The 24,279-nt window shown below is 34.2% G+C and overlaps 1 protein-coding gene across 1 annotated transcript in view; it reads left to right on the plus strand.

Annotated features, from left to right (window-relative positions):
• Positions 1 to 2,083: 2,083 nt before the first annotated feature.
• LOC140745602 (dystrophin, isoforms A/C/F/G/H) overlaps positions 2,084 to 24,279 on the plus strand; it is a 630,858-nt gene continuing 608,662 nt past the window's right edge. Inside the window, exons 1-3 of the mRNA XM_073077541.1 lie at positions 2,084 to 2,228; positions 8,388 to 8,627; positions 22,295 to 22,356. Of these exons, the coding sequence (XP_072933642.1) occupies positions 8,513 to 8,627; positions 22,295 to 22,356 (177 nt within the window). The 5' untranslated portion in view covers positions 2,084 to 2,228; positions 8,388 to 8,512. The remainder of the gene's footprint in view (positions 2,229 to 8,387; positions 8,628 to 22,294; positions 22,357 to 24,279) is intronic.

Genomic DNA, 24,279 nt, shown 5'->3' on the forward strand with positions numbered 1-24,279 from the left:
GTTAAAAGTGAATCAACGGTTGATTTAACTAGTTCGTTGATTCAACAACCACCGCTAAATTACACAATTCTTGTCAATTTGACCTAGTGTTTATTTTTTAAGAATTTATCAAAATCCTTTTAACTATACAAGTGTTACTTTTTATTTATATTAAAAAATATACTATATTTTTTTAACGTTATTTATAATTGGAATAAAATATAGCAGAAAAACGTTTAAAATTTGTAGGTGCATGCGGATTATTTCTCATAGATATGATTTTCACGTTTTGTGGAGCGTAGGCATGTAGAAAGTAAAGTATAAAAGTAAAATACTGTAGACAATTATTAATAGGAGACGATAACATTCCCTTCTACATACTGTGCTTCTACGCCACGCACGAGCAGCGGAGGTTAACGATTGGAGAGGTATGTAATTTGTAATAGAAAAAAATTTAAAACATAATAATAATAATATTTTTGAAATTATTTTGAAGACTAAAAGTGTACGTATGATTGATAATATAAATTATAATATTGCTTGGTCCAGAGAGGACATAAAACATAATTATTTTAGTCTCATTTCAGAACATTTTTTTGGTCCACATGAGCCAGTTTGGGCTCTTAACTTTCGAACATGTTAAACGTTAAATATGACATCGCACAAAGTGCCTTTGACTGAAGTATATCGATGCCACTTTCGTAGGAAGATAGTTCATCGATTAATTCGTATGGAATGCTCTCAATGAGCACAGCGGCTATTAGATTGATTTAAATTGAATCGAGTGCCACCACACTCAGCCATTAGACCTACTTGGTGTTCTATCTAATGATCGCAGTCAATATGTTTTCTATGTAATATTATATGTATCAATATATTATTATGTATATATTGGATCAAAATAATAAAAATATAACAAAAAATCCAATAGTTATTTCAAATAAAAAAGTACTTAATAGTTTGCCATCTGGAAATATTTAAGTTTGTGCGTTTTTATTTTATTTAATAAGATAAAACTATCCTGTCCATTGTTTTATTTTCTATTTTTAGTAAAATCCAAGTCGACAAGCAGAAACCTAATAAGCAGTCTCCAATCAGGGCACGTATTTCCCGGGAGTTCGGGAGAGCTACGCGGTAGCGCGACAGTCTCGTGACAATGGACGTCGAATTAATTAGTGCGGCGCGATCCCTATGCCGGGGTTATTGTCCTCCAAACTTTGGAGATGTAATCAGTAAAAATATGCACAAGAACACATAGGAAGTGTGCGGTGATGATATAAAGAGATTACTATTATCAGGTCAGCCAACCAATTTGCTCTGTTGCGTAACAGCGTGGTTACGATTGATAACATTATTATGTATTTACATACATACATTAATTTCATGTTAATGAGTATGAATACCTATCCCTAAATAAATTAAATTTATTAAATCGAATAATTCAATAAATCCTTTTCGGTTCCTTCGATGTAAATAATTGAATGTTCGTTTTATTTGTGGTCTTTAATTTTATTGTCGTTTATTTATATATTACTCATATAACTGTTTAATAAGACTCGGTTAGTATTATTTCACTCCATTTTAATTCCACGTAAGTTGAAAGATGCTTTTCTGTTTGTTAATAGGACTGAAATGAGCATGCAGTGCTCTTGACGCTAAGTGATTACTGTCGCCATGGACATAACCAACCCCATATAGAACAGGGGTTCTATCTTAAGCCGATCACAGATGATTTGCTTCTCCTGAGGGCTTAGATAGTCACCTGATATGAAAGTCAACCAGTCTGTGTTCATATTATAATAAGTAAAATAAATATTAAAACAAGTAATAGGGATTTTAACCAAAATAAGATATATATAAACAACCACAGTTACATATTAACGATCAGTTACTTTAGCAAATAACCACGTTATTTGCTAAAGTATATAAATGAACATCGAAACAACTTCAAAGAAGTATTTTATCTAATAATAAGTAGTATCCTATTCATATCGATAGCGTTCTTAACATGTGTATAGTATGAGATAGCTGCATAACACATGCTGCACGTGAAATGAGGCGACCGCGGCGCTTCCCGCCTTTTTTGACAGTTGCTTGTCGCATAATCGAGCGCGAACACGTACTGCCGCGCATCGCCGATGCGTTCCGAAACATTAGCCGGCGATCATTAGTGTCGCACGCGCGTCCTATTGTCCAACAACAGCGCAAGTGTATCATAATATAATTGGGCTTATGATATAGTGTTCTGTGTCAGTGATAAAATATATTTATTGCACACTTTTGTTCCACATACTTGGTTCAGAGCGTTTACGATTAGATAAAATTCATATCGATCTGTTTGTCGCACTGCCATACGATCGAAACTACATTTTATTACACAATGCTTACGTTCATTACTTTGGTTAACAAATAGTAACTATTATTAAGTCAATTATTAATAAGCTGTAAGAAAAAATATTTTATGTAGCGTTAGTAAGAAATATAATAATTTAACTTAGTATTCGCATGTTAATAGAAACTTCACATAAAGTGATAACAAAAATAATTATATTACTTAAGATATCCATCAAAAACATTCGTTTCTTTATGAAAATGTCAATTCAAACTTCAAATATACTTCATCCAAAAAAGATTGTAAACAGTGACCGACTTGTACATGAATGTTATAATTATTAGCAAGTGCGTTAATAAAAAGGGCCTTATGAAAAAGTTCCTTGATAATGTGCGAAATGTTTTAGATTATCAAAAACAATATAATGTAATTCAATGTATACTTAGTAGGAGTGTGAGAAAATATTTTAAACGTCTTGGTATGACAACAAACAATAGTACTGGGCGGATTGCGTAGGCCACCGTCACGGTCTCGCCTCACCTGCCATATGCGGCATCGCGAGCCACCGACCACGTGGGTGCTGGAACCCCAATGTTACAATTTAGTATTTGATTGTAGTACCTAAAAAATCAATTCAAGTTTTATATGTGAAACCCTAAAAATTGAACTTTTTATTTATGGCAACAAAAAAAAACGTATGGCAAATATAATTTTAGAAAAATAAACAAGTTTGCAAGATTGCATAAATCTAATTGATGTTATAGGATCATCTTCGTATTTATTCGTCCCTTATAGATATTGGTGTACGAATCTACTGAATTCAAAAGTATGGCGTAAATAAACGATTTTTGACTTTGGTTACTTTTAAGGGATTACATGAAAATCGTGAAGTGCACCATGCGACGTCAAACGCAGGGCTTGATTTATATATGTATTATGTATGTATAAGTATTTCTAATCATTTCACACTTTGGCAAATGACGTATTAAAGCTCGTACATACTGAACTTAAAGTCTGAACAAAATTTTTACACCATTAAAATTTAAACGGGGATTGAAATTGTATCTGGATTAGTATTGGCTACTTGACACTTTTTGGGAAACTGTTTTAATGAATTCATATACGTATTATATATGCCTTTCATTGATCATTTTTTCGAAAAAGGGCTATTTATTAATAAAAAACATATTTTTATTACGGTAAACGGAACGTTACGCCAAAACAGGCGGTCAAGTGTCATTTCGTAGCGTGACGTCAACACATTGAAAATATAGAAATAAACTTCGACGTTACACATACTTCAGGTTTCGATGTGATCGACAGGTTTCGATGTAGTGACGTCACATGACATTTGAGGCAGCACTGTCGCCGTTTTGGGATTTAAAATCCACAGATAAAAAATCGAAAATTTCTTTTTAAAAATTAAAATACTTAGAACATATTAAAAAATAAACGAAATACTGCATAATTTATGTTTACTTATAAGCTATCATATCCAACATATTTCATATTTTATTGTTATAACTGTCAAGTACCCAATTATGGAATACTATCTACACGAGTCCAACCTACACTTATCGAATTATTGGAGAACACTTCTTGCGTATGATCAACGGGACCAATCTTACACCACGTCATGAGCAATGAAATATTTTTAATAAATTAATTATAAAAAATGTTTCACCATACTCACATTGTTGAGAAATTGTTTTCAATTGTTGAGAAAGACGTAAAAAACCATTAAAATTAATTATTAAAAAATACGTACAATTATTAAATATTTACTTGTAAAACTTAGGTGGAGTAGCGATGCGCGATTGTTAGTAAAAACAATCGAATTATTCGATTGTTATTGTGTTCGATTGTATTCGAATAACTATCGAAATTCTTCGATTGTATTCGAATAACTATCGAACAATCGAAATTGTTCGATTGTTGGTCGATTGTTCGATTGTTCGATAGTTCGATTGTTCGTCGATTGTTCGATAGTTCGATTGTTCGATTGTTCGTCGATTGTTCGATAGTTCGATTGTTCGTCGATTGTTCGATTGTTCGATAGTTCGATTGTTCGATTGTTCGTCGATTGTTCGATTGTTGGTCGATTGTTTAGTACACGCAAAACTAGTAACAGCGCAGTAAAGCGATACGCGATTGTTACGTAAAAATAGAACTATCGAAGCTATTTGGTTGTTGGTCAATTATTTAGTATACAAAAAGCTACTAACAGCGAGGAGCATTTAATTTCTGTGTTTAAGAAATCTGAGTCAGTCTTATATACTTGGTGGGGGAAGCGCACGTGCGTTGTATACCCTTCCGCTGCTTCGTTGCATTCCGTTATTTAATGGTGCGTCCACACCTTGCTTCTCGCACTGCTCACTGCGCCACGTGGCCACACACTCTCACACCCTATTCGCGTTGTTAACATTATCTTTCTTCAAAGATATAGTATTTCACCGATTAATTTTAATGTAACTATGAGTACATAATTTTTTGTGATAACTTTTATCTATAATATACGCTAAACATATTTATATTACATATTTTATATTTTCTGATAATATTTTTCTATAATATACGCCATGAAGACGTATATTATATTTTTCAGGTGACCTCTTTTTGAAAACGTTGTTATGAAACGAACTTAGGGGATGACTACGACATCTGGATTATCGATGATACTCCATAGTATTTGATACAAAGTGATTTATGGTATAATTATTTCTCAACAATATATAGTACAATTGACTAAAATGTAATACAATACTTTACATTTTCCAACCAGTGGCAAGTGACGAAAGCTTTGCAACACGACGCACCTGCACATTGTCTTGAGCACACGTATGTGGCCGCGCAGTATAATTTGTATTCGGTCGTCGATTGTTATTCCAAGGTCGATTTTTATTCGTACGTCGATTGTTATTCGTAGGTCGATTGTTATTCGTACGTCGATTGTTATTCGTACGTCGATTTTTATTCGAACGTCGATTGTTATTCGTACGTCGATTGTTATTCGTACGTCGATTGTTATTCGTACGTCGATTGTTATTCGAACGTCGATTGTTATTCGTACGTCGATTGTTATTCGAACGTCGATTGTTATTCGATTGTTTTTTTGTTACTACGAATAAATCGACAATCGATTGTTGATTCCGTCGATTGTCGATTTATTCGATTGTTTTTTTTAGAACAATCGCCCATCGCTAAGGTGGAGGCAGAAAACGTTTCTGATTAATTCAAATCCAAACCAAAAACAAATACATTATTTGTTACGAGTCTTTGTCATTACTTAATGATGGAAATACTGAAAACTGGTTTAACTTGTCAATATATGCAAATTGATCCCAATCAAAATAAGTAATCATAAAATTAATATAATTTGATTGTTTTTATTTTTATTAATTTATTTAGTTGCACCAACAAGGTGCATTTCAAACAGTAATGATTGTCGATTAAATAAAAGTTTTTTCTCGAACTACATTTACTACCTCATGCACAAGCATATTATAGTAGGTATGTACGGAATTAGCTGTATTCAAGAAACAAAGTTTACTTTCAGAAGCAATCTAATGCATTTTATATCTATAAAATTCACGATCAGATCGTAGTCAGCTGTTCTCGGTGATATCGTCTACACTCTCGACTAAAATAAGCCGAAATGTCAGTTAAACATAGCCTCCTGCGGCCATTGCGCGAGTCCTGCTGATGACGTGTACACTATAGCGCCGCATCGAGTCTTCGGCTAAAATCAAACCGGTATTGGAATTGCGATGCTAATTTTTCTATAGATTAAGTGCTGTATTCAACCGTGTTTTTCATTCATGATCCACCATGATTTATTTGTTCATTCATAACAAAGTAAACAGCAACGGTACTATTACAACCTTTTAATTTGTGATTGTAAGATTGTATTACCTATGTTAAAGTAAATGTTAATTAACTTCCCGGCTACTGGTTAAGTATTGACTAGAAAATGAGAGAAAACACGTAACCAATCATCATAAAGAACAGGTTGCGAATTACACACGAGTACGAGATACTTGGGAAATGCATCGATCAGCGAGTGGAGTGCGAGCTGCGCGAGAGTTGCAACAGCGCAGTTCGTACACTGCACAGAAACTACTAAACAAGATAGGTACGATTAGCTTGCCTAAAATAAAGTATTTTAGTTTCATTTAAATATCATATAATCACGAATACCATCTTTAAATATTTATTTTTTGTTGTTCATTTTTGAACGCCAGTATGATATTAAGTTTATAATTATTACTAAACCGCATAAACCGCAATTCCCAAATTAAGGCAAAAACAGATATAATATACACAGTGTAGTGTTTTAATTTTTGACCTACCTACGAAGTATCTTAACGTTTAAATAGAACTTTACTCAATAACGTACATCAAGATTTTCCAAAAAGTGATTCGCGACCCTTTTATTGGACAGGAGTCAACACTCTACAAGGTTAATAAAAGAAGAAAATAAAAATGTACATTTCCAAAGTTTCTTTTTTATTTGTTTGCATATTATGTTTTGTAGAAATTTACTTTTTAAATTATTAAATACATACTTAACCGATACCAAATGATGCATGTAAATAGTTAATAGAAACTGAATGATTGTGGTAATTACCTATTTACTCATAAATATAAATAATTCAAAGCTTTCGTCATCTCACATTACATTAATTATCATATAATATGAGATTAAATGCCATATCAAATGGTTTTCGAAGTACAAACATATTTGCTTGCGATAAGACAGTTTTACTATGTAAATCAATGATTTACATGTAGATTAATTACTACATGCCTGCCTACTAGAAATATTTAATTTTCGATCTTTGGTTTGCATAATTGAATAGATAATTTATTAATAACGGGCGAATTAAGAAAGGATCTAATGTCGATATTCAGAAGAACAAAGATAGCATCATTCTTGATTAAAAAGTATTAATTTATTGCGGTCACACACAAAACTGAGCGCGCTGTTAAGACAACTCGATATCTAAGAAGTCCAGTGTCAATGGATTTTTAATAATTTCAATGGTCGATGGATGAAATAATTGAAAATGAATTCAGTTTTTATTAAAAGTTTAATACAATTATTCACTTATTTACCATAAAAAACATGATATTTTCTCTTAATCAAAATATTACTTTCATTATTTATACCAGAATACTATTTAAATGTGTGTATGTTTTATGATAATTTCATGCAAATAGTTCATCGTACGGACGGAACTGGTAAAGCGCGAGCAATGTAGCTGCAGGGCTATCGGGTTAAGGATTCAAAGCTGCGTTTCAAGGTGAACCACGCGGCCGCCTCGAAATAACCGAGATAGCGCCGAATAAAATAGAATAAATAAACCCACTAGCATTAACCGCGACCAGCGAAAGTGAACGTTTTATAGAATTCAAATCGACAAAAATCGATTAAAATTATGTACTTACCACATATAATAAAAATATAACCTCTACAGATACGCATCCTCGATAATCATTTAATATTAGCCATAGAGCATATTCTCTTTTAAGAAAGAGGAAACTAATGTAATTTTATTGAAAATAGCTGTATTGATGAAATTAATCATTTTTTTTAATAAAGGATTATATATGATAAGTTTAGACAAATGAAATTTGAGTAGCTACTTCGAATTTTATTGTCATGCTTATGAAATTTTAAGTTTAAATTTCCAACAACCGACCAACTATGGTCATTACCAAACACGTTAAGTATCTATAATACCTAAACAATAATTTCTCGCGCAATTTGTTATCAACCAACGTTTAGTCATAATTCATTATTAATTTATTGATGTTAGGTCAGATATCATTACAAGACTTGGCACCAGGTCAAATATATTTGATTTCAAATTATTATATTTTACACAATTTTACATGTTACATATTTTTAAAGTTTATTTGCAATATTGATTAAAAATATTGTTTTCTCGTTTTCTTGAAAAGTTATATTATATTGTGTAACGAAATTCGACTAAACAATATGTAGCTAATATTTAAATATATTTAAATATTAAAATATTTGCGAAATTAAAAACCTTTCCTTATACTGATCAAGTGGAAAAATTATAATTAAAGAACAATATGGGCACCCCAGTAATGAGAGACATCTAGTGAGTGTCGCGTGTAATACATTGAAGTGGATGTATCAGTGTGCAATGTAGTGTGTGAGTATTATGTAAGATGGCGTCTCAGTCGCCACTTCTTGTGCAACGAAAAATCAAGTGGATCGTCGAAGTTGGCGATATACCGGAGTATGCTTTCGCACCATACGAAAAACATTTGAATTACAGCAAAAGTAAGTAACCATAATATACATTAAGTACATTTTGGGAGTCATATTCCTGAGAATTATCTCTTGATTGTGTGCCAAAGACCGCTGGAATATAAATATTAAAATAAAGTTAATCATTTATGACAATAAAACAAAGAACTAAGGCAAAAAAAAAAACTGTTGTGTTGTGGCTGCAGGGAGCGTCCTCCATTAATTGTCCGTAATATTATATTTTAGTCTATGATTAATTGTATCAGCATGGTCCAAGTTTGCTTCCATCAGTAGTCAGTAAATATTAGTTGATTTTACAGAATTGTGTCGTTGAGATAAACAAATCAGGATTGTGGTTTCAATTGGTAAACTACAGCCAACAACAAAAATTAAGTGCGTTGGTGGGATTTAATGGTCGTAAAGAAATACATGTAAAATGTAAATATTGCATTTCTTTAAAGACATATTCTATACGCATGATTATTGTAAGACATTACTAAATGTTGTTTCTGGAATACATACATATATTATCTCAGTCTGTTCAAGAGAGTTGCTGCAACCATTTGGGTATATTAATAATCTATTCTTTATGTTATAAAATGATAGGAATACTAAAATTATGTTGGTATATTAAGAAACATTTCCATTTGTATACATCATCAATCTACAGATATATTATCTGTGGCAGTTCCTTTGCACACTGTGTTGTAGTCTGTGCGTCAGTCATACGTCGCGCGCGCCGCAGCTTCGTGTGTCATTAATTTGTTTGAAGTTGTTTGTAGTTTTGGTTTCGTCCTGTCCGTAAAAATGATTTCCAACTTTTTTCTAGTGAATTTTGTGGCTTTTCATTTGCGAAAGTGAAAAAAGTGGTTTGAAATTAAAGTGAAAGTGCTCTCGTCATTCGCGAGAGGGCCGGGTTCAATAATTGTGGAAGTTATAAAGTTTGAACAAAGTTTCTAAGGGAGTGGCGGTGCGCGCGTTGTCATGTCTCAGAAAGTTCGGATCATCACAGAAACTTAATTGAAAACGGATTATCGAAAAGATAAGTGGAAGAAAATGGAGTCAAGTTGTGTGGGTGAGTGATACGAGGCGCCGCGGGCCGAGCGCCGCGCGGTACTTAGCGTTAAGTGAGACCTTGACTAAGTGTAGGAATCGAGTCGTGAATAGTGATGCAATTGAGCAATGCGCCGCCGAATTTATACGTCGGTTCATTTTAAGCGAGATTTTATGCTATTCCAGCGTCGCACTATCTTATCTGGTGTGTACACAGCGCCTGATAAATTGAATCGAACTTTCCTCCGGCGCGAGATTATCCAACAACGTTGATAAAGTTATTCAGCTATGCAAAGAATAACTTAAATTTGCGACACAAAAATGTATTTCGTACAATTAACTCTTGAAAACTCTTGAAAGTTTTCGAAAATCACTAAAAATGTTATTGTGCGTTTATTTTATCATTGGCTCTTCTAATTTATTGTATTTGTTTTTATGATATGATATGTAGTTATAATGTGAATAATGTATTACATTTATTTCAAAGTCATGATTTCATGATTTAGTTGCATTGCATTGCAAATTCAGTTGCAATCTTTTAGTATATAGGTATGACAACATTTAAAATTTTGATTAATATATATTTTTTTAAATAGAAATGCTTCATTTATATAGCAAATCAAAGCCAATTTAGGGGATATCATGGGATTGTATTTAAATTATGGGTTTTCTTATTAATTCAAAATTTATATTTTGTTAAAAAATCCAATTGAATCACATATTTTATTTAAAAAAAAATTGCAAATTTGAAGTAATAAACAAACATGACACGTCTTATAGGAACAATGTCCACTGTGCCACTGCTGCTTGTGTAACCATTAAAACAAATGCACAATACAGACTCAGTACTACTTGCAAGATTATTTTGGAAAGATTTAATAAGTATTTATCCTTCAAATTATTATTGTTAAAATCTGCAATTTACCTGTAACTTGCTTACAAGTTCTTATAAGAAATGATTTTCCTGCAGATGCTCTACATTTTTTTTTTAAATTGATGATGATGTGAGTAAAATTTGACAAAACCTAAATCACCCGCCTTTGCCTTCTTAATGATTTTTAGAACATTTTTATATTGTAAAAATGGAAATATTAAACGTCCAAAAAGTTTCTGAATTGTATAAATCAATTACAGTGTGCAGTTGCATATAACACATGACATGAAGTGGAAAATAGCTAATGAAGTGAGAGAAAATGTTATTATCTGCTCTGGCTGTTTAAAAAATAAGCAGAAAGTTCAAATATTTTTGATTCATTACAGGTGATAGGTTTAGTGTGCCAATAAGTTCATTAAAATCATCCCTTTTTTAGAAATTCCAGTACCATTATAAAGCGAAATCATTTCGAAGATTGTTTAGTGAACATTTTGAAAGCCTTAGTCATGATGAAAGATTCATAAATATAAAGTTGATACAATCCTTAAAATATCTGATCCTATTCATATCTTAATTAAAATATAAAGGTACATCGAAGGTTCAAGTGAGCTGTTAGTTGGCATTGTTTTTGTCTATTTCTTTAATGAAAAAATGATGTCCATTAATTAGTGTCTTATTGTCCATAATTAGTTATTGGTGTGAAATAAAGAAAATGATTGTAAAAGGAAAACTCAATATATGTGCATTACATAGCTGTGGAGCAGAGCGTGCGGCTCGCAGTGTGTCATGCACCAATTGTGCTGAAGAAAGCTGCCTACTATGAAATCTTAGCTGCCTCGCCTTTCAACAGATCATGTTCTTTCTGAGATACTGACTTAGGATAATGCCCCTGTCGACCCTTTCTTCCTTATAGCATGAAGCACTCTGTTTATTGACCTTTTTAATTTTTCTTATGTAGTATCAAAAATTAATATTGATGGACATAATGATAATTTTTGTCATTATTTTACAGGAAAAAAGTGTCATTTCATCTATTTAATTGTTCCCAAAGACAATGGTATCTGTTACTTTAAAAATGTAGGCGATGGAAATTATATTATGAGCTATCAATATGCAAATAATAATAATTATACCTATAATACTAGATCATACAAAAAATGTATTTGTAGGAGCAACAAGTGGCGATAAGCCACCGACGACGCGCCGCTGCTCGCGTGCTAGACAATTACTCGATGATGTCATGCCACTAATTTCTTTCACTAACTTGCCAAGCGCATTGCCTTAGATGAATAGAATTTAACGATACTAACTTCGACCGAGACCACACCGGAACTATACATATGCCGGCACTCATGTCGAAATACGTTGTCATTGATAGCAGGGAGTAAAGTTTACAATGTTATGCTTTTCGCTAGTATACTCGTACATGAATATTAAAGATAAATTATCATAAGGCTGTCACCGAACGTACCGAGTAGGAGCGTAGCATCCCGACCTACCCGGCGGCGGCCGAAGGTCCGGCACTTATAAGTCCATTGGGGACATAGCTTTATATAATTTTAAGGGCGAGCCCCACTCGGCCAGTTTTTGCAGGCGGGCCCATATGCGTTGTAACTCGATTGTGGTTTGCGATTTACGATACTTTCCCAGTGATTGTATGTAGTTCCGGAGTCTCTCTTGTATTGTACATTATTTCTCAAGTATGAATGGAGACGTGACATTATAATAGAATGATAAAGAGCGATCCGGGCTATCCTGAGGCTAACGGTGTATGTTATCGTTATTAAGAATCTGTTCGCATGAGGCAATTGAATTAGTATGTCTATATCGCTTCAAATAGTTTCGATAATAGTTATTCAAATATTTTCATTCGAGTAAGGAGTGATACAATAAAAAATTAAGAAAATGTGTTAATTTACGATTACGATTCGAACATGAAACCAAAATAATTGCTGCGTCGGCATAAGCCTTCGTTCAAATAAAAACTTCGCCTGTAAAAACATAAAGCCTGCATAAAGAGGGCGCTGCTTGCAGCATCTGCTTTTAATGAATGTTTGGACAGGTGCCCCGAATGCAACAGCATCCTCTAACAAATCTATTTTCACCATTTATTAATGTTGTTTACAGTAGAGGTTTTGGGAACTTATTTATGCACTATTTTTAAAAACAAATTCTATAAAATTAATAAGAAAACCGTTATCAAAGATCACACTTGCCGGTGTTTCATAAACCATACAAACGTCGTCTAGGTAGACGAACACGCCTCCGATTACTACACATAATAGAGCAATGTATTATTATGAAAGAAGCTTCGTAATGTCACGCCTGCTACTATAACCGGCCGGTACCCACAATGCATCGAGGAATAAAGTTATTCACATTTCACACGAGCGTTCCAGTGCATCCTGCGGTATGCGTCGCCGGTAATCACTCTTAGCGCGTGAGCAAATATCCGCACTATTCCGCACAGTTACGTGTGTGCTATTACAACAGTGCTAAGACATTAGGTTCATTTTGTAATAATTATGGAGGCATTACTTTACTGCTGAACTTTAATGTCCTATTGGAGTAATAATATAATGCATAGTTTCCATGTTAGTTGCAACGTACGAGAAGGTTGCTTTCGACGCAACGCATAATATATAAATTATTTACTCAGCATATAGAGTTTTAGCCGGATCTCTAATTATTTCTGGACAGAAATGTATGTATTGTGATATCCTTTTAATTAATGAAGTGAAAGTCCCGTCCGAATCGAATTAATATTTCCCGTGGAGAACCTACTGCCACCTATTTCAAACATACTAATGATAGCTTCTTTTTTCATGAAATGTAGAAATATTTAGTAACATTAATGTTGGCTAGCCAAGTTATACTGTGTGGACATTAAGTAGTGTGGTGTTAGTAGGCGAGTGACGACGGATAACTGTTATCGTATTCGAGCGCCGGCGTGGCTTCTGGCAGCGCGGCAGGCGTCGCGCGCGGTGCCGCGGTCGGCTAGATCCCATCCCTTGTCTTGAGTAACCTATAAATAAACCATACTTGTCCCTTATTTACGTATCCTTTGAATAACACGCCGTCGCTGACACGTATTAAGTCACGTCTGTGTACGTACTTTGTGTGTCTCCTAGTAAGCCAGTGTAAAGATAGTTATTCATTTTATGTTGATAAACTTTGATGTACGTTGATAGAATGAAACTAGTCTCGATAGAGCGACATGAAATTGTGCATATTTCTTCGGTGAAAAGATAGCTTATAATCTGCGCTTAAGGTTAATAGTTAGTTACTTATGACTACCACCCGTTCGCAAGGTATTTCTCTTATAACTGTAGCAAGTATCATATGGTCTAGACGCTATATTCTAGTCCATCCCTGAGCTGCTACTAAAGATAACTCCATAGGTTACACGGAGTCTTGTCGGTAGTATTTACTAATGGTGATAGACGATTGAGAAACTCACATGGTTGCAGCACGATAACTTTCTTTTCGCTTCTTCCATATAAGTAAGTATTGGAAACAAACATCGCCCACGTTGCTCTAGTATTGACTCTAGTGGAGTCTACATTGAGCCGTAGACTTATGCGGAAAGTGTGTCAATAATGTCAGGGGGTGCATTTATAGATCCACTGGTCGTCGGTCACAGCTCCACTGCCGCATTACTATATAGTTATTAGTTCTAAATAATAATATGTAGGTTATAATGAGGTTTAGGTTAATTATGAGGCTCATGGCTGACCCGCCTGTTAAAACGTGGTTGGTTACATTTCCGCTGTTCTCCCGTCCCAAAACTATGTTTTTTCGCTCATTCTTAGCAATCTTGGTAAGTTAAAATCTATACCAGATAAAAATCTATTGATAATTTGCGTCGTAAAATCATGACACAAACTGTTATTAGTCAGGGCGTATTGGAGGCTGTACGCAGAGTTTGTCAGTAAATTTCCGATATGGTACAAATGTGTTCTAATTAGTAAACTCTGCGCATTATATTGACCAGAGGTCAGTGTACTAACCACTAATCATTCAACTCTATGCGTAACAATGACCAATCAAGATTGATGTCGAATTATGATACCAGAACAGGAGCCAGGACCCTGTCCATTCTATGTTTTTATTATAAGTTCGTCAATTTATTTTTAGTTTATTTTTAATGGGTTCCAATTACTAGTGACATTTTGGAACACTGCGAGCTATTTCAGACCCTTCTATCAGAAAGAGTGGCCGTTTGCCAGCCCAGCGCTCACACTAGAGTAGTTCACTTTCTACCCCGGTATTTGAACAGTACACCATGTAGCCCAAGATGAAAGCCATTACTTACGAGCTTTTTGGATGTTAACGGCATTACTACTCGTACGACATTGTTTGAAATTTACTGGCTGAAGTTATTATACATCCAGATAAGATTCCCGTTTCTAAAAAAGGTTTTTAGGAATGTTTTTTTTTATTTAAAACAAAAATTTGTAAGCGTTTTATTATATTTATTTGAAAACATTAACTAGTGCGCACTAGGTAACTAGATATACCTATAATAAAAACAGAAAGCAAAAATGCAGTAGTACCGTAAACTTAAGGTTTATTTTTTATAATTAATCTGCTAATTGTGACAATTAATTGATTAAAATTAACAGGTAACCTCGCGCACAGGATGTGTTTTGTCGGAAAACAAATTGAGTGTTAAATTATACGACCACGAATGCCGCTCATTGAATGTGCAGTCGTTGCCGTTTCAGATATTCTGCCGTTATGTCACGCTTCGCGGGCTTGCTGCAAATAGGCTTGCGTATTTATCACCTATTATTATTATTGCAGCTTAACTATTTATAACTGATGCATAAATTGACGCATTGTCTGGGTTAACGCGGATTGATTAGATCTACTCTGGTTAACGCTACAAAGGCATCATGATATTGAAAAAGAAAACTAGGAAATAGCAGAGTTTAACATATGTTTATATTCAGTGCTTCGCGACCGTTCTGTGTGAAAGCTACAGCAAGAATACCGATGACATATTTTCTAAATTCAAAACAGAGTTTTTCTACAGCATTCTATTTTTGGTTTACAAAAAGTATCAATATCCAACAGATATAAGTCATGTACATATTTTATAATTGCTATTTATGAGTCCGTGCTATAGATGTGGATGAATGTGAGTTGGCCAATTACAATATTTAATAAGTAAGTGGAGTCAGTCTTTTCAAGTCGTTTTAAGATAATAGTATGATTGGGAACATACTATACGTCATACGTGTACCACAAGAGCCCGCCAGCGGCGTGCAGCGGCAAGCGCGTCAGTACGTCAGCGCTGCACGTCGCCCGGGACAGGTTATGTCAAAGAATGTACTCTAATAATAATAATAATGCTCGACATGAATGACGGACGCTACGGTTGCGCGGTACGAAGCTATCGAGATGTCGGAGTCCACCGATCGACTGCTGTTGTCCCGATAATTCGTTTGTTTAACGATGTGCAACTACAATGTAGGCAATCATCTCACGCTGAGCTCGACTTGCGCGTATTAAAAATTGACCTTCAAAGATATAATCTATTGTGCCTTGAATTTTTTCATGCTCTTGTTTACATTTGGGTCGTGATAAAAAATGTTCGCGTGTTGCGGATGACTAGACTGTATCTATTTTTAGCCACAGTCGGATATGGATATGTTTTGTCTCACGGACTCTTGAAGGTATTCACCTATTCACCTATCTGACTTGCTTGTGCAATGAATGACAACATAATGCTTATAAATACCATGGAGTCATTCATGAATGTATTACCTGTTGTCCATGGATTTATGTTACTCATGCATATATCAGCATATTTTTATTATTGTATTAGCATGTTTTTAATTAGCATCGATTAAGGTTCGCGGTACTATATAGTGTTACTAACTTATTATAAATAGTTGGGGATTAAAAAGATGAATGACAAAGTTCCGGCATGTTTTATAACATTATTATTATTATAACTTTTATTCTGACCTACACAGGTTCGCTGCTCTGTTTTTGGTAGAATCACGCAAGCACATAATTTGTATTTTTTCTTCATTTTGGCGTAAGTCTAGCGGTTTAGGGGGGGGGGGGGGGGGGGAGGAAGGGGCGGTCCGCAGCGGGCTTCCGATCCTGGGGGCTTCCAAACACAGTTGCTAAAGAAAAGGTCGTCAGGACCAAACAATCAATGAAATGTGTATCTGTCAGCGAAAATTTGAAAAACCAAATCAACTTTTTCAACACGGGTTCCTCCATTCAACTTTTCATCCCGGGCCTCCGACGACCTTAATGCGCCACTATCTCTAAAATACTAAAAAAACACTTCATAATTATACATACATAAATGTACCCAATGTAATCTGGGGTTTATTGACTCTGTAGTCAGAATATAGATATATGAGCATATGCATTTTTTTTCATATGCAGCTCTCCGCCTTTCTAGTGTTATAAGTGTAACAAACAATCGAACCGGTGAATTACACACGTCCGCGAACGTACGCACAGCGCACGCGCCTTCGTACTTCCGTATTTTTGTAGTAACTACTAATAGCTTGTTGTAGTAAACTCGAGTTTTATTTATTTTGTTTAAGTTTAGTAAAGTTGAAGTTTAGATCATCAAACCGATCTGTCAATTAATCCCCGGCCACCTAAATTATAATTTTGATTAAATAACCAAGTAGTTGTGGCTATATGGTTTATTTCTGCAGAAATATGAATATTATATAAAAGCAAAGTTATATCAAAAAGTTAAAATCCTTTTATTTTTATATACCTATGACATCTATATCTATAACATATATCATTTGATACATATATCATGGGGGCAAAAAAATAAATAATGGGATAGGTATTTCAGGCAGGGGAGCCAAATTGGATTATATTTTCGAACTTCTAAGTTAATCCTAGTTAAAAGCAGTGATAGCCTAGTGGTTAAGAAACGCGGCCTCTCGATCGAGTGGTCCGAGGTTCAAATCCCAGGCACGCACCTCTGATTTTCAAATTTATGTGCGTATTAGAAATTAATTATCACTTGCTTAAACGGTGAAGGAAAACATCGTGAGGAAACCTGCATACCTTGAGAGATTTATAAAAAAAAAAAAATCTTAAAGGTATGTGAAGTCTACCAATACGCACTTGGCCAGCGCGGTGGATTATGGCCTAATCCTTCTCATTCTGAGAGGAGACCCGTGCCCAGCAGTGGGACAGTAATGGGTTGATGATGAAGTTAATCCTGAACAGGCTAGTTGCCAATTTTCAAACAGTACTTTTGAAAAATTGTCAACCTCATATGTTTGCTTTCAGTCTTAAATTGGTTTAATTTACATTTTTATGCAACTATTGAAATTTTCCGCCAAAACAGCCCGAATTGTCATGGCGTCTAGTATGACGTCACCTCTTCGGAAAGTAAAGTTAAATCAATTAAACGAACGGCGCTTAAAAATACTTCAAAGTTTTACAAAAGCTATGCTTTAAAAACAGGGCAATGAGTGCAATAAAAATACCAAGTAAATTATTTATTTACGTGCCACATAATTTTTGTAAAGTAAATTCACGCCACCTAAATTACGTATATTGAAACATGTTTTTTTGTTTGTGTAGGTATTGTGTTTTCTTTAATGTCATTTGGTAGTTTTAGGACTAAAACGGATAGGGCAAAAGAAAATGTGTAATTAGGGTAATACGTTTAGAAGTTATTAGGGATTTTCATTTATTTAAAAAAAATAACAAAAAAATGCAACCGACTTCTATGTCACTACAAAGTAAAAAATAATTGAAATAAATGTTGGTTTAGTACATATTTCTGAAGTCGGCGCTCAATATATTTCGTTGGATAACGATGTAAACAGCGTGTCTAATATGAGCGTTTCTATACAATAAAAAAAGAATTATTAAAATCGGTCCACTAACGGCGGAGTAATTCGTGTACATACATAGAAGAAAAAACAAAAAAAAAAAGATACCGGCCGAATAGATAACCACCTCCTTTTTGAAGTCGATTAAAAATGTGTAATTAGGGTAATACGTTTAGAACTTATTAGGGATTTTCATTATGAAAATTCCTAACGGGCCCACGGATCATATTCAGTCAGTAAGGTCACGAGCCACGCTTTTTAAGTAAGGATTTAAATAGCCTTCGATCTGGTACCGTTTATTTTAACACTAATAAATTTAACATTATAATATATTTATTACAGTTGCCAAATGACGAACTATTTTGAGTATCATATGATTATGGGTCACAAATAATCATCATGCTAATTGCGTAAATAAATCCTTCTTCCATCGTAAATAATTATTGTCAATTGCTCACAAACTCACAAAATATTAATATATTCGCCTGTAACTAATATTGAATTACAATATCAACAACATGGTTACGAGGAGGTGACGTCACGCGTTCTGATTGGTGTTTGATGACACTTATCAATGTCTGCATTTTCATGTATTTATTTTGTTAAAATATTAAATAATCTTAATATATTATAATAATTAAACTTGATTTCCATAATAATTAAACTTACAATTACGTATAACCATAGATATATTATACTAATAGATTGGCAATCCGAAAGAGTCAGAGCATTGTATACGTGTGTGTTAGAGCGAGATAGACAGGCGAGACCATTCACGTATAGGCTATCAGCCTGTATCAGCCTGACGTTTGTTATCGTAAAAATAAATCTCGCTTATTTTTAAAGATTTCTAATCAAAAACAGTTAAAACAGTGCTTTGTAAAAGTGTTTGGCCACGGTTACGTGTGCTGTATCTGGATGTAACACATCCAAGAAAGAAAACCCACAAAAATACTCATTTCACATGTAAGTAATACATTAATTGTTTAGCTGTTTAAATGCAATATTTTACACTTATCACGAAAGTGTTATATACCAAAAGATAGGAAAAATCTTCGAATTTTATCACATAAACACTAGAAATGCACAGAGATACAAATAAAAAAAATAACAAATACGTGAATAGTTGCTATTTGTTGTCAATTTTTTTGTGTTGCTTATTGACAATATCGATAAAAAAATATCGATATTTCTAATTTTAAAGTATATAGTTTAAATAGGTTGCGTGCAACTTATATAAAATCTTATCCGACCTCACCTTTTATTATTGTGGGATTAATATTTTTTGGGTGATTTTATCTATGTAAATTTTGATAACGTCTTTTTAAACTTATTTTTATTTAAGTTATATAATAGGCCAATGTATACTAACATTATAAAAAGTAAAGTTTGTAATTTTGTTTGTTTATTTGTAAGGGCTAATTTTCGGAAATACTGAACCGATCATGAAAATTATTTAACAGTCAGAAAGTTACACTATTCAGGAGTACTATTGGCTACATTTTATTATGATTGAACAAAAAGTTCAATAACCTTTTGAGTAACGTTCATAGTTTTTTTTAACCCCCTTACACCTGTCAAAAGATATGAAAACTCCATAAACTGCATCAATTTATTATACAGGTAGCAAGTAACTACTACAATTTGTTTCATAGCTACAAATCTGCGCGCATTGATGTTTTTCTTTATTTTATTTATTGCGGTCTTCACCAGTATAACTAATCTTTAGCGATTGTATCCTCTTTAAGTCACTGACTGAACAAACTAATAAACAAATTTGTTATTGATATCTTTATTTAATCGATGTCGATACATTATTAGCAGTAACACTAGCGATGCACACTTTGGCATTTCACACACACATAAATAATCAGTTTTTAGTCTCGCTTGACGTTTCACATTGCCAATCTACCCTACGTCAGTAGGATAATATATCTGTGCGTATAACAAATATTTTTAAATATTGTGATTAGTGGCCACTAGCCTATTGTCATCCAAATAAGCCGTGTACGCATTGTGCGTGTTGTTTCAGCTGAATCTGTTGGGTTGGGTCGGTTTGAAATTTCGTTGCAAATATTGACCCGCACAAACTAACAAGGCAAGTTAATATATAAACGCTTTAAAAAGCTTATAAAATCGGAGGTTTGTATCTATAGCTAATTATTATACAGAGTCTAACGTGAAAAACGAAGTCAAACAAAAATAAGTCTAGTAAAAATAATTTACAACACCTTCGTCATTTGTATACAACAAATATGCACGTTGCATCACTATTGCGATATTATGTCTACTATTTAGCGGCATTAGTGCTTGTAGTGCAGTGGCACTGGCTTGCAGGGCTGCTGCTTTGTGGGATCTGTATTATTTTCTTGTAGGTAGGGGGTTACTACAGACACAGATAAATTAATAATTCTATATCACACTGAGAAACGGTCATGTAATCAAAAGTAAAACATTTTGAAGCTATGTATCGCATTTTGCGACCTAGTTGCAAATATACCAGAGTTGTAAATAAACCAAATAATGTAGATAAAATTAACCTGGTAGTTGTAGATAAGCCTAGTTAGATCATCCTATACTTATTTCGCGTCATTAACCTTTGATGTCATTATGCATTGCCTTAAATTTAAGTCTGTAATTGTTTTCTTTAAAAACCTAAGTACCTAAAACGTCATTCAGTCAGGTAATTATTCCATGTATGTATTTCGTTGATTATATTCTATCATCTAGTGAGTTGACAGTGCTCAAGTAAGAGTGAGAAATTTTGCACATTAGTTCCTTAAGGTTCCAAGAAAGGTTTTTGAAATCCATTTCCTAAGGGATTTATACGGAGGACAAAAGAATAAGCTTCTATATATATATTTGTAGAAGTGAAAGGAATTTTGTTACATTATTTTAATATTGGTAGAGGACTCATTGGACCCGACTACGGAAGCACTATCCCCACACCTATTTCTGCCGTATGAGAATAGTGTTAAGCGTTGCGTTGTGGTTTGACAGGTGTAGTGAGGGAGATACACTTTTTTTGTCGATCCAACTTAATCTTCAGGGGTAGCAAGACATCTGTAGTCGACTTCATGAAGGACTTACCTGGGGTTAGTTATAGATTTTTGGGCGAGACATTTGTGTCACTTACCATCGGATGGACTGCATGCTGGATATTTTAAATTTTAAATCATGTATCTTGTTACAAAAAGCAAGTTTCTGTTCCATGTTTATAACCCTGTGCAATAAGGCGCGCGGCAAGGCCGGGACGAGCCCAGCCACAATAAAGAGCGCTCGAGCGGATCTAACGCGAGGACTCCAGCCGGCCCTGTTCAGATAATCCTTCAGTTATCTGGATATGTTTTCACGAGCTGGTTACCTTACTAATCAATTACCTTACTAGTTACACTGTGATGGACTTTGAAATACAGCTGTAGTGCCGTGGTATTCTCGATTGCGTTTACTGAGTGGTCCAACTGTGAATGTCGTTGTCCTCTTATGAAAATACGCTCAGTTTTATCACTTATGTGGTGCTAATGTCTCTTATATTTTGGCAATGTGAAAAGATATTGTCAGTGCTCAAAACGTTTCTCGTGTTGCTGTATGGTTTTATTTCGGGAAATCACTTCTATATAAGCTTAGCGCATGTTGACTCTGCTGAAGACATGGGAGGCAATCTTCGGTGCATTTGGGGATGAGGACAGGGATCAATGTATGTGATAATAAATTGTTTCTCTTAAGACAAGGCTGGAACCTCTTAAGCACAGATCTGTATTTGCTTTATAGAAGACTTTATAGAGGACTGTCCTCTTAAGTCTAAGGTGTTCGTTGGTGAATAAATAATTGTATAACTAAGAAGTTATTTCTTCGTAATCTAACTGATAATTTATATTCTGCCTATCGACGCATTAAAATGTGAAATATAACTTATTTTAATTTCTTTGTTTCAGATGAGAGAGAGGATGTACAAAAGAAAACATTCGCCAAATGGATAAATTCACAATTGGCAAAGGTATTTCATTTTGATTTACATTATATTATTGATATCTAATGTTCCTAATGTTGTTTGGAACTCGGGCACTCGGTATTAATGTCCAATCTACGAAGCATTTAAAAATGCATCGATATTATCATAAATTATAGTTATCGTTGTAATTAATATAAAGCAATTAATAACCGTTCAAGTTCAGGAAGTAATAAAAGATAAAGCAACAAATTAACCAGCTCTTAACAAGATTACTCATTTCTGACAAAAGTTATTTTAATAGATTCAAATACGACCTCTGATCTTTTACGCAATCGCAACAACTCGTAGCGCTGTTCATCTTGTTCATTCATTTAACTAGCCGACGTGAGTGAACCAACTGTTATATCATTATCCGTTATCAGGTTTAGAATAACTAGGAACTTGCTTCGTGTATTAGATATTTTGGTTGAGTATTGATTAAGTAAATAGTGGATAATGTTTTGTATACGATTGATAGTTATATATTTCGGCATGGTATATCGCGGCGGTCTACGAATGTTAAATGTTCTATGGAATATGCTCGTAGTTATAAAGTAGCACAGTTCATTTCCAAGTTAAGTATTAAACTCATCATCGTAGACGAGAGTCACGTCTATCGTGGACGTTCATTAACTAGTTCTGCGGTCGCATCGCCATTGCATCCGAAACTGTACAAACGACCACACAAACAGTCCGCGGCTAATAGACCAGTCCAGGGGGGGCACACTTCCATACAAAATTACTTTTTGTGTAGATACTAGCGCCACGTAACGATTCGCCCCGGAAGCTTCAAATTAAAATGGCGACGGAGTGACACTTAACCGTCACATTGATGTGTCTGTTGTCAAATTTCCGCAACTTCGTTAGTCGTTTCTAATTTAAATAGTTGTTTTTGCACTTTAGAGAGACACCGTTGCGACAACTGTACATATTTGATGCCTCCCATGTAAGTTGTATCTTTAACATCAACTGTAAAGGAGCGTGATTCGAAGATTCACATCGTCACAAATTTTTGTATCTTTCTGAAATTTTATAAAGTATGTAAATGTAGTTTTGTTCTTGTATCAAAATTGGGAAAGAAAAAAGTGTAATGCAAATGTGAATCTTTGGAACACAGTCATTTATAGTTCGTGTTTTAGAGATACAACTTATAAATTACCTAATTTTAATACATATAATGAATAATTAATATATAATAGGTATCTATAGATATGTATGTAAAACCCATGAGTAGTTCTGGGGCAGGCCACTAGGGGCGCTTTAGGGGAGACAAAAAATACGTAGAGTTTCCTCTCTATAACATGTATATAATAATACTCTATGGACCAGTCCGCGTACTAAAATAAATGTAACGACGCGAGATAATTAAGGACAATTTCAATTCCATCCGCACGGGCTCTCGTGCTACGGTTTTTCTTTACTTTTACACAACATTAAGTTGCATCACATTCAAAAGGCCACTGACCAATTCAGTTTTGAAGTGGGTCGAATGTGGTGCTTCGTCTCACATTGTGAGTTCTTATAATTATGAAATTATAACAGAATATTATAATGCAATAATGATATGAGTTATTCTCGCATTTTTGTACTTTCCAATTCGGAACATTCTGATATCTGAGTTCATCATTTTTAATGTTTGACCGGCCGGGAATCCGCAAGTAATTGCAGTAGCTGGGCCCCGCGGGTTGTCGGAAAGGTTCATATACCCTGTTAAATCTAACAAAAATAATGACATGTATTTTTGTATGTGGATGCGCAATTGTTCCATACATCGTTCTATTAATGACTCACACAAAACACTTAACGTCCGCCGGTGCTATCGAACCAATTATAATTATTATCTGTCGCTCTGGCGCTAGGATAGCGTTGTCCTCTATGTTTTCACTTTCGTACGAGTGATTAGACAGACACTCAGAATTAGTCCCTAAA

Source organism: Epargyreus clarus, unplaced genomic scaffold, assembly GCF_041222505.1.
Source record: "Epargyreus clarus isolate Ecla_fem2 unplaced genomic scaffold, WU_Ecla_fem_2.2 ptg000010l, whole genome shotgun sequence".
Lineage (NCBI taxonomy): Eukaryota > Metazoa > Arthropoda > Insecta > Lepidoptera > Hesperiidae > Epargyreus > Epargyreus clarus.